General features: G+C 38.4%; 1 protein-coding gene across 4 annotated transcripts in view; it reads right to left on the minus strand.

Annotated features, from left to right (window-relative positions):
* LOC120428807 (uncharacterized) overlaps positions 1-12,175 on the minus strand; it is a 113,933-nt gene that overhangs the window by 19,988 nt on the left and 81,770 nt on the right. For all 4 annotated transcript variants that reach the window (XR_008212065.1, XM_052707923.1, XM_052707924.1 and 1 more), the window contains exons 2-3: positions 3,693-5,285; positions 2,989-3,360 (exon numbers count right to left, since the gene is read on the minus strand). Coding sequence is in view for 3 of the 4 variants with exons in the window: in XM_052707923.1 (XP_052563883.1) it covers positions 2,989-3,360; positions 3,693-5,173 (1,853 nt within the window). In the remaining variant the exon portion in view is untranslated. The remainder of the gene's footprint in view (positions 1-2,988; positions 3,361-3,692; positions 5,286-12,175) is intronic.

Consider the following 12,175-nt stretch of genomic DNA (forward strand, 5'->3'; position numbering starts at 1 on the left):
TTAAAAAAATCAAAAACTTTTTAGAGTAGTCTAGGGGTCATACCTAAGCTCGACAATCAAAAATAAGACAACGATTTTTTTGTGATTCGATTATCCGAAGTGAAATTTTGCCAAGGCCTTCGAATAATCGAGTCTGGACAGTACTAATTTTTGAAACAGTAAGGATTGGTGCTTTAGCCTACTCGGCCATCACACCGATGAAGAATGGAAAGGATAAACGCATATATGAGCTTGACATTTCGGTCAAGTGCATATTTCAGGGTGTAATATTACACCAAATTTAATAGAATAATGTGGTATTCAGATGCTTCGGTGGATTTTTGACAGCTCAAATATTTCAAGAAAATCTACCACAATCTACTGGAATCGGTTTAACAATACGGCTCCAAGTTCGTTGCGATCACATTTTTTTTCAAAAATGCGTAATTTAGGGTTTTGTAACTGTGTATTAAGTAAAGTAAATAAAAAAGTCTCATCTTTACTAACCAGTGTTAAACAAATTAAACATTCAGGAATTTTTCTGATGTTTCTGTTATTTTTTTTTAATTGAAGCCTAACATTTCAAAATGTCAAAATTAAGTGTCATAACTTATCACAACTTACATTTCAGTATGATTTATGCTTCTTTCCTAACCTACAACTTTGCTGAAAAAAAAATAAATCGTACAGATTTTTTTTTCGATGGACAAGGACAAAAATATTAAAATTAGGACTTTAGTGCGTAATTCTAGAAACTACTCTGTTTTCAAATTTAAAAAATGTTTGCAATGGTATAACGGACCATTCATAGGTCACATGGACACATTTTTGAAAATAAAAAGTTTAAAAATGAGGAAAAGTCTTAAAATATTGAAATTCCAACATTTTTCTAAACTCATACATATTTTTAAATCCCTTCGAAATACTATATTTATGCTTCAGTACCTATTGACTTTGTGGGTTTTCGATTCTTACAGACATAAGTATAGCTTTTGATATTTTTATGTGAAAAACTGCAATAGTGTTCAAAGCACCATGTTAATTTTAACATGCATCGAAAAAAGGCTTGCCAGACAACCATTTGTGATTTTTTTCAGATTTCTATGCAAAAAATAAATAAATCGTCAAGTTGACATTTTGCGATGGAACTAAAAAAACCGCTATCTCTATTTTTCAAAATTTTGTTAAACTAATTTTAAACTTTTTGACATGTTAAAAATGTTATGTAAAATCAATTCTAGGGACGAATTAATCGCTATTAATGCTACTTTATCTGCCTTTTTTGGCATAAAACAACATAGTTTGGTTTATCAAACGTAATGTGAATCATTAAATTGATTAAAAACACATATTTTTAGCATTTTTGAAAATACTGAAGCATGCAGTATTATTGTATGTTTGCTACATATTATTGACTTCAACATAAATACATCTTATTAAATTTGATTAAATTCATTCTTTTCAGGCATAGAGTTTTTCAAGCCAGAAGGAACATAAAAACCGTCAATAAATCAATTATAGTCGTTTGCGAGTATTTTCGAATATCTTTTGTTTTGATGGAGACGCATGGTGTATCACTTCTTCACGAAACCACCATTTGACTCCATGCAACGGATTCTCCTTGAACATTTCGTGCTTGCCATTTCATTAGGGCACATAATTTTTTTTAAACAAGAGTGTGTCCCTTTCACACCTTATCTAAATTGTCATTTGAGTGAAAGGGATAAACTATTGTTTACAAAAGTTATGTGCTCTTTTGAAATGTTAGGCTCCATTTATTTGATGAAACCATAATAAATCCATCGGATTATATTAAACTTTCAAGCAAAATACTATCGAAAATATCACCCACTCTAAATAATGCTGCTAACAGCATGCTTCAATATTGGACCAAGCAAGGCCGTTTGCCATAGTGTCACCACGTGTCCTGCTCATTATCGTTAAGGGGCCACGAGACAAAGTGTTCATTATGTTCTGTCCTTCGGACAATATCCATAACGCATGGGTGGAATGTTCTTTAGGGTGGTTCTAACTAGAACAATCTATTTTTTGTTGGAAAATTTTAAGAGATAAATTGTTGCAATATTTCTTTGAATAAAATAATAGAAATTCAGGCATTTTAATAATCATAACTAACAAAAGCGTACGAACAAGCTGTTACAATAAAGGTTACCGTGTATCATTGGAAGGAATATTCTGGCAGACACATTCTATGGACATGAACTCTCCTTTTGGGACGAAATTCTATGGTTTGATAGCGTTGATGTGGTGGTCCGGTTATTGGCACTGTATCAGCACTTAATTGTATTTTGCGGTTGGCTTTCGCTTTCTTTTTTTTGCGATGTTAAGTGTTGAACCTTGTTGATGACATGAAATTGCAGTGCGAGATATTTTATAATTAAAACTTAGTTGAACAATTAACGAAATTAATTGTGATGAAGAGATTTTTTATGATATGAAAATTTAATAAACTCAAGTACGACTTGAATCATAATTTGTAGTACACAATCAGTGCCATCAATTTGGCTTCACTTGTTTCGGCATATCGATTCTGAATATGTCCCACTCAACGAGAAAGAACAAGTATCCCATCGCTACTGAAGAGTCGCCTTCCATCATTCGATACCTGAATCAAGATTGACGTGCTTATAAATTGATTGCTCGGTATCAAAGGAAAGACTAAAAAGAAGTCTACGACATTCTCATCTTGATCCAAGGAAACAAAAATATCATAATGTATAGCTCTCCTCCTTGGAACCAGAGTCAAGAAGGAAGAAATGGTTGATCCATCCACCACCCGGTATTGACTTTCATCGTCTCGATTCCCTCGACATCAAGCAGATTGCTAGAAGTCAAACACTCTGTCACTGTACCCGGCTCCATGTAATTCAATCCGAAGCTGAGGATTTGCTCAGAAATCCACTTGAAAGTGTTCACACAAAAGAAAACGGAACAAACAAACCGTAAAATCTTATCCCTCTCTGATGAGCGATCCTACTTGAAACTTACCGTAGCGAATACTTGCGAGCGCCGGTCCCCGCCGGCGGTGGGACATACTTGGAGGGCAGCGTGTACAGCCCGGCACCGTACTCGGCCCCGGACAGGTGCGTTTCGGAGCGCCACTGCTGGGACAGGGCCGTAATGTCGGTTTGGGCGGCCCGGGATCGCTTGGCTTCGTCGCTCATACCTGCTGCTGTCATTCCGGATCGTCCGGAACCTGCGCCGCTGGAATCGTAAGCGGCAGTTACCGTTCGGAGGGTTTTCCCCGGCGGAAGATACTGGTGGGGTGAGTAGGTGCGGGGACTGCGCGAGAATTTGACCGCCAGCGGACTCCGGTTGGAGGCGGTGGCCGGGGAGCGCGACCCGGTGTGGATTATTGGCCTAGAGGTAGGGGGAATTTGTATATAATAAATCTAGAATATTTTTTTCAAAACAACCAACGCGGCACGGGTACCATATGTACATAGGACATTTTGGAAAAGTAAACGAGAAATCTAGAAATCTGAAGAACTCAAGATCCAAGTTAATGGATCGATGCTTTCTTGTACTACGCTTGCTGGGATTCTTATATATACGAAGTGATCGCTCGTTCATGATTTTGGGAAACTATTTTTTCTCCGTGTAGTTTGCACAGAAGAGCACAGAAACATCGTCATGTATGCAGTTATTATAATGTCGGGAGCATTTTATTGTATGTCTTTATAGATTCTTACCTGTAAGCTGGCGGATTGGGACACGTATTCCTTCGGCCCATCTCCAGGATGTTCTCCTCCACGATACCACACTTGGATATGTCCGTCTCGATCAGCACATTATAGTTTGTCCACCGTTTCCCCAAAGCACTTGTCCCTCCCGTAGCACCAGTATCGAAGCTGTCATCCCTCCGCACATCCCCGTACTCCAAACTGTTGTCCTTCTCCAAGCTGGAAGACTTTACACTGAAATCCAAACTCTTCTTCGAGTCCTGGCTCTCCAAACTTCTCCCCTTCGTTAGATCCCTGCCCGTTTCCCCCTCCGCCACCTCACTATCACTACGCTCCATCGAGTTCTTCTTGCTGGACTCCGGGTCCGAGGAAAGTGCCTTGAACTTGATCAACACCGGCGTGCCCGACTGTCCGGTCTCCTGCCACGGTTCAAAGTCAGAAATTGACACCAGATCCTCCTGGCCGATGTCTTTGTTATCGTCGGACGAGAAGATCAACTCGATGTCGTCCACCTCTTCCTGGTTGTCCGATTCGCTCTTCTTGACCGATGGCCGCGGAACGGGTGCGGTATAACCAGCGGCACCCTGCTCCTGCTCGACCGGCGTCGTAACGTCCTCCGTAAACACCGAATTGTCCCCGTCCGATATGGATGCGTTGCTCTGGCGGTCAACGTCCACGTGCAGGTTCTCCGACGAAGTCTGCCGGATATTGATCCCTTCCGTGGACTTGCGGACACTCAAACTTTCCTCGTTTGTCAGGTTGATCTTGAGGTTCGAGGAATCACCCTTGATAAACTCTTCCCTAACGGTCACGTTCTCGTTGTCCTGATCTTCCTTTGGATGATCTTCAGCGATCGTCTTCTCTTCATCCTCTGGTGTTTCTGAAGTGTCTTGCTCCTTAACTTCTACGTCCTCCTTCCCAGCTTCCGAAGTATCCGCTTCGGAGCTACTCCCGTCCACGTTGATGTTCGAGGACACCTTGATCTTGACGTCAATTCGAGACGCCATGGCGGAATGTCCCGACGCGGGGTGCGAAACGATCTGAATGTCCGGCACTACAGACAGCTTCTGATGACTACCATCTTTTGACAAATGTTTCTTCTTAGGCGATTCTTGCTTTGGTTCCGCCTGCGGAACCGGCGATGAACTCTCCTCCTTAACCTTAGACCGTTTCTTCACCCGTCTCTGCTTCTTTTCAGCCGCTCGTACCTCCTCCGACTCGACGCTGGTGTTCAGGTTCTGCTGCGAGCCCTGCTCCTCTTTGAAGTCCTTCCCCTCTTCAACCGTATCCCTCACGCTGATCTGCTTGCGCAGCTGGTCAACCTCTCGCCGAGATTCCTCGAGTGCCTCCCTGAGTGACACAACCGTCTCGTGCAGCGCTCTTACAGTGTCGAACGGGCGCACGTAGGACGACGAGCTGGAATCGGTACTGTAGGGACAGTACGTGCCACCGCCACCACCGGTGAAGAACGTTCCGGACGACCGGTCCATCGGTCCACGGGGTGCACGTTGGGGGTGGACAAGTCGAGGACGGCGGTGGAGGAGGTGGGTTGACCACGGTGGTTACTCATGGCTACGATGGCGGCCCGGAGCGCCTCGAGACCTGTGAACAGAAAGAAGAAACTGCCTTGTAATGGTCGATAAAGAGAAAACGGTCCCCGGAATCCCCCAGGCTCCCATGGTTATAATCTCTCTATTATAGCGCAGTACTGAACGTCGTAGAATTAATTCATAAAAGAGGGTAGGCTTATCCGGAGAGTTTTTTTGCTCAGCCACAAGTTGGACAAAAATCCGGGAGGAAGAAAAACATTATGTCAGGCAACCGGCGACGACGACTCCCGTCTTCTCAACCCCTAATTCGCCGGAAGCGGATTTTGCAGCTACTGCTTCCAAAGGAAGTCCATTGTGACGGTGGTGGGGCTGTGTGTGGGCCGCTGCTGCCTTTGTGGGTTCAGCCTGGCAGAAACTTGATATCGACCGTAAGGTGGTGAGGAGAAAGTTATCTTGAAGGGAGGCTCAATCGAAGAGTGAATTTACATCGATTGGCGGTGGTCGAGCTTGGTTGGATAAAGTTGCGGTTTTCATCCTGGATGCGCCACCATTTTGCGGCGAGAAGGCTTTAGTTCTGGTGGTTACAGGTTGTTTGGTTCCAAGGGAAGGATTATACTTGTTGGAAAAGCGAAACTTTGAAGCTTTAAGTAGGTCATGTATTACGGATTTGTGTTTTTTACCGTTACTTGTATAGATCGCTTTCAAAATTGTTTAAATTTAATGGAAAAAAATATTATTTAAATTCTAAAGTTGTATTATTAAAAAATCCTGTTTAAAAATTCAACTCTTCAAACATTTGATCAAAATTCGAGTGAAATTTCATATTTACTAAATTGAGTTAAGGAAATTAATTAACTCAAAATTGAAACTATTGAATGTTTCCTTTATTTGACAGTGAATTCAATTAGCTATCACTTCATAAGGTACCATAAAAAGCTTTCCTTGAATTGGACGGATTATAAACAATTCGATAGCGGTGTGCTCTAATGTTCTAACTGAAAATTGGGCCAAAATGAGTTAATGATGCCATCTTTTAGCTAATTAAATTCCCTACAAAACGCTTCTAACAGATCTGAAAAATTCGTTTCCTACGCGGAGATATCGCCCTGCAACCATTTGTACTAACTGACATTTTCGAACGCATCATGGATGTGCTCTCTTATTTTCCATCATGGCTTGACCTTTTGAAAACACGCAAATCCATAAAAATACGATTACACTATAATATTATGGTAAATTGCCAGGTGTCCTTACTAGTTTGAGCAATATTATGGAGCACTATTTTGGAAGGCAAATAGCACAAGTGTGCACATTTGGAAGCGAGAAGGAATTATCAGTTAGGTGTAATGTGTTAAAATGGTTTAGTGGAGTAGTTTTTTTTTTGTTTGGACGACCCATTGATTAGGATTAGTGTATTTAGATTCTGTAGGTTAGTTTAAAATGTTGTTACGTAGTTTTCTTTGCATGGACGACCCCTGCAGTTGTACTAAGAGTGCACAACGACTTGAAGAATGTTTCAAATTGGCCTTTTGGTTTGGGCTAAGTAGGCAATGGGTTGGGGAAAATTATTTTTACGTCGTTTTTTTTGCATGGACGACCCCTGTACGTGAGGTAGGAGTGCACAACGATTTGAAAAATGTTTCAAATTAGACTTTTGGGTTAGGCTAAGTGGGTAATGGGTTGGGGAAAAATTTTATTACGTCGTTTTTTTTTACCTGGACGACCCCTTCAGTTCTGCTAAGAGTGCACAACGACTTGAAGAATGTTTAAATTTGACTATTGGGTTGGGCTAAGTGGGCATTGGGTTGGGGAAAATTATTGTTACGTCATTTTTTTGCATGGACGCTCTCTTCAGTTGTGCTAGGAGTGCACAACGACTTGAAGAATGTTTCAAACTGGACTTTTGGTTGGGCTAAGTGGGCATTGGGTTGGAGAAAATTATTGTTACGTCGTTTTTTTAAATGGACGACCCCTTCAGTTGTGTTAGGAGTGCGCAACGATTTGAAGAATTTTTCAAATTAGATTTTTGGGTTAGGCTAAGTGGGAAATGGGTTGGGGAAAAATGTTGTTACGTCGTTTTTTTTTACCTGGACGACCCCTACAGTTGTGCTAAGAGTGCACAACGAATTGAAGAATGTTTCAAATTGGACTTTTGGGTTAGGCTAAGTGGGAAATGGGTTGGGGAAAAATGTTGTTACGTCGTTTTTTTCATGGACGACCCCTACAGTTGTGCTAAGAGTGCACAACGACTTGAAGAATGTTTCAAATTGGACTTTTGGGTTGGGCTAAGTGGGCAAAGGGTTGGGGAAAAATTTTGTTACATCGTTTTTTTTTTGCCTGGACGACCCCTATACGTCAGCTAGGAGTGCACAACGACTTGAAGAATGTTTCAAACTGAACTTTTGGTTGGGCTAAGTGGGTAATGGGTTGGGGAAAAATGTTGTTACGTCGTTTTTTTTTGCATGGACGACCCCTGCAGTTGTGCTAGGAGTGCACAACCACTTGAAGAATATAAAATTGGGCTTTTTGGTTGGGCTAGGAGGGTAATGGGTTGAAGGAAAATGTTGTTACGTCGTTTTTTTTGCATGGACGACCCCTGTAGGTGAGCTAGGAGTGCACAACGACATGAATAATGTTTCAAATTGGACTTTTGAGTTGGGCTACTATACCATATTATACCATTTTAACAGAATTTAGAGTCAAAGAGACGCACCTGAGAAATGGTAAAATCCGTAAAAAAAATACTTTGACTCAATCTCACCCCCAGACCCAGTGTCACCCCCACTAACGGTACGTAGTATTTTTTTGCATAATCGAACCCTGCAGTTAAGCTAAGAGTGGACAACGACTTAAAGAATGTTTTCAATTTGATCTTTTGGGTTGGAACCCACTTGTAAAATGTTGTTACGTAGCCGAAACTTTGCTTACATGTTTCCTGCACAATAAAGCTCATACAAAATCCCATACAAAGTACTTAAAAAGATTTAAAAAAACTCACGACCCACTGAGCCCAACCCAAAATCCAATTCAATATTCTTCAAGTCGTTGTGCACTCTTAGTTCAACAGAAGGGGTCGTCCAGGCAAAAAAAAACAACGTAACAACAATTTTCCCCAACCCATTTCCCACTTGGCCCAACCCAAAAGTCCAGTTTGAAACATTCTTCAAGTCGTTGTGCACTCCTAGCTCAACTGCAGGGGTCGTCCATGCAAAAAAAAAAACGACGTAACAACATTTTTCCTCAACCCATTACCCACTTAGCCCAACCTAAAAGTCAAATTTTAACATTCTTCAAGTCGTTGTGCACTCCTAGCTCAACTGTAGGGGTCGTCCAGGCAAAAAAACGACGTAACAACATTTTTCCTCAACCCATTACCCACTTTGCCCAACCCAAAAGTCCAATTTAATATTATTCAAGTCGTTGTGCACTCCTAGCTCAACTGCAGGGGTCGTCCATGCAAAAAAAAACGACGTAACAACATTTTTCCTCAACTCATTACCCACTAAGCCCAACCTAAAAGTCAAATTTTAACATTCTTCAAGTCGTTGTGCACTCCTAGCTCAACTGCAGGGGTCGTCCATGCAAAAAAAAATGACGTAACAACATCTCCCATAGTTGATGTGCACACTTGGCACAACTGTATGGGTCGTCCATACTTAAAAATATTACGTATTTAATTTATTTAGGGCACATTTGTTCTATTCAATACATTCATCGATTCCATTGCATGAGACACACTTGTTCCAACTGCAATTCACCATAAATCTAAATAACGGTTTGTGCCTTGGATACCATTCGTTTTTGAAAGGTCGTATGATATAATTGAAATAAAATAAACTAGCTAAAAGTTTTTACAACATCATTTTCTTATGTTTTTAGGAATACATCAACCTAGTATTCGTCATAGTTGATGTATTATGGATGGTTTTACAATTATATTCATAAAAAATATAATTTCACTAATTTTTTCATACAAAAATTTTGATTTAAATGCTAATTTTTTCAAAAGGTTAATTTTCCTACCAAATTCAAACTAAAATAAGTGTTTGAAAAAAGTTTTGATATAAAATGTTTTTCTTACGCTTAAATTAACCAACTCGTGAAAAAATAACATTGAAACAACTAATTTGAACTATTTTAACAATAAAATTACTTTGCACGCTTTTGTACCAAAGCCCTGTGCACGTTTGTGCTAACTCATACAAATTACCTTCCAAAACACACTTGTGCCAATTGCAAGCATGATTTTTTTTCGTATTTTCTCTGCCAAAATTTTTCTAGCATTTCAAAAGTTTTTATATTTCACAATGTCTTTAAGTAATGTCAGGTGCATACTTTAAAATTGTTAGAACAATTGTTTGTCGAATAGTTTTCCAGAAACAGTAATTCAAAGTTTAAAAATCGATTTTCTCGCAACTACCAAAATGTCAGTTAGTATAAGAGAGCACACCGCTATCGAATTGAAGATTAAAATTTTATATCTTGCAAAGCAAACCATTATTTTCTTTAAATTTCTGGAAAACCGGGAAAAAATGTTAAAAAACGGTCTTTGGGAACTCCCTGTTTTAGAAAATCCCAGGAATTCGAGTTTGTTTAAAAGATCTAGTAATAAACGAAAAAAAAAACCCCTCAAAAGTCCAATGATAAATTTTCTCTCTCCAACAAAAAATATTGGTTTGAAAAAAATAATGATGAAAAAACTTAAAATGGTTTTAAAATTTCTTTAAGTCATTGATTTAAGTTAATCTTTTTATTTTTGAACTTAAAATAAAACGGAAATTTGAGGCATTTAGTAAATTTTGATTTTTGAATCCTCAATTAAGAAAAAGACGTAAGTAAGGTCATAAGAAAAACATAAAATATTTTCATGAACTATTGTAACTTTGCTTATTTTACGGTACCATTACAGGTATAGACTACTATTACTATACCGTATTGATAGTATATTAGGTATTTTGTTAAACTTTTTGTTTCTAAATTATTGAAATTGTATTTAGAATTTGAAATTCATTTGTTTAAAAAAAACTCCGTTTGAGAAATATAATAAATTATACAGTAATTTAATTTAATCAAAACAATTAAGAGGCAGTATTTGTAGATTCTGCTCGGTTTGTTCTAGAGGTCGTATCGAGATGCTCCGATTTGGATGAAACTTTCAGCGTTTGTTTGTCTATACATGAGATGAACTCATGCCAAATATGAGCCCTCTACGACAAAGGGAAGTGGGGTAAAACGGGCTTTGAAGTTTGAGGTCCAAAAAACATGAAAAATCTTAAAATTGTTCGCATTTCCGTAAAACTTCATCAATTCCAACTCTCTCAGATGCATTCGAATGGTCTTTTGAAGCCCTTCAAAATGTGCTATAGACATCCAGGATTGGTTTGAATTTTTCTCATAGCTTTTGCAAATTACTGTTAAAAATGGATTTTTTTAAAACCTTAATAACTTTTCCCAACAGCCTCCAACACCCATACTCCCATAGGTCAAAAGTTAGGGAATTTCATGGACTATAAGCCTACGGTACTAACTTTTTGGCCAATCGCAGTTTTTCTCATAGTTTGACGATTTTTCTAGAACAAACATGGAAAATCGATTGCCACTACTGGCTTTTAAAAATTTTGACGTTTAGACCACTTTTCAAAAAAACAGTTTTAGTAAATGATTTTTGTATTTTTTTAGGAGAGACATACTATCCTGCATTTTTAGTCAGTCTTTTGGTTATATTTTGGGCTATTTCCTCAAAAATTTTGAACGAAAAAAAATCGTGACATCACTTTTAAATTTAAGTTTTAGACTTAAAAATCCAAAAAATCTCATAGATGTGGCGTGTATTTTTGTTTCAGTGCATTTTTTTCAAAAAGCCCGTCCAATTTCCTACAAGTTTGTCTCTGACCACTTTTTGATACGACGCAACGGCTTCGAGATACAGTAATTTTTAAATTACAAAATACAAAAATATTTAAATACCTTACGCCCTCCTCATATGTTATTTTCGAGTACTATTGGCTTCATATACACAAAAATGGCTTATGTAGGCCTAGGATAACATGTCTACAAAGTTTCATTGAAATCGGAGAGGGTCGGGTACAAAAGTACCAGAAAAATTTCGTAATTTGAGCTGGAATTGCTCTAAAGTCGTTTTTAGATAAATAATCAATAGTATTAATACCCGGGCAGACGGTAATAACAAAATTAATAATATTTCAATAACAAATCCTGTTAAAATAACAAAAAGTGTTATTATTTTATCCTGAAGTTCAACTTCAAAGAGAAAAAATAATAACAGTTTCTGATAAAATAACAAAATTTGGTATTGAAGTGATATTATATTGAAAATGTTTAATAACACGCTAATAAGAGAAAATGTTATACATGGGTAATTCTCTACCAACTCACACGAAATCGGGAAAAGTTGCCCCGACCCCTCTTCGATTTGCGTGAAACTTTGTCCTAAGGGGTAACTTTTGTCCCTGATCACGAATCCGAGGTCCGTTTTTTGATATCTCGTGACGGAGGGGCGGTACGACCCCTTCCATTTTTGAACATGTGAAAAAAGAGGTGTTTTTCAATAATTTGCAGCCTGAAACGGTGATGAGATAGAAATTTGGTGTCAAAGGGACTTTTGTGTAAAATTAGACGCCCGATTTGATGGCGTACTCAGAATTCCGAAAAAACGTATTTTTCATCGAAAAAAACACTAAAAAAGTTTTAAAAATTCTCCCATTTTCCGTTACTTGACTGTAAAAAATTTTGGAACATGTCATTATATGGGAAATTTAATGTACTTTTCGAATCTACATTGTCCCAGAAGGGTCATTTTTTCATTTAGAACAAAATTTTTCATTTTAAAATTTCGTGTTTTTTCTAACTTTGCAGGGTTATTTTTTAGAGTGTAACTATGTTCTACAAAGTTGTAGAGCAGACAATTACAAAAATTTTGAT

Source organism: Culex pipiens, chromosome 2 (genome assembly GCF_016801865.2).
Source record: "Culex pipiens pallens isolate TS chromosome 2, TS_CPP_V2, whole genome shotgun sequence".
Taxonomy (NCBI): domain Eukaryota; kingdom Metazoa; phylum Arthropoda; class Insecta; order Diptera; family Culicidae; genus Culex; species Culex pipiens.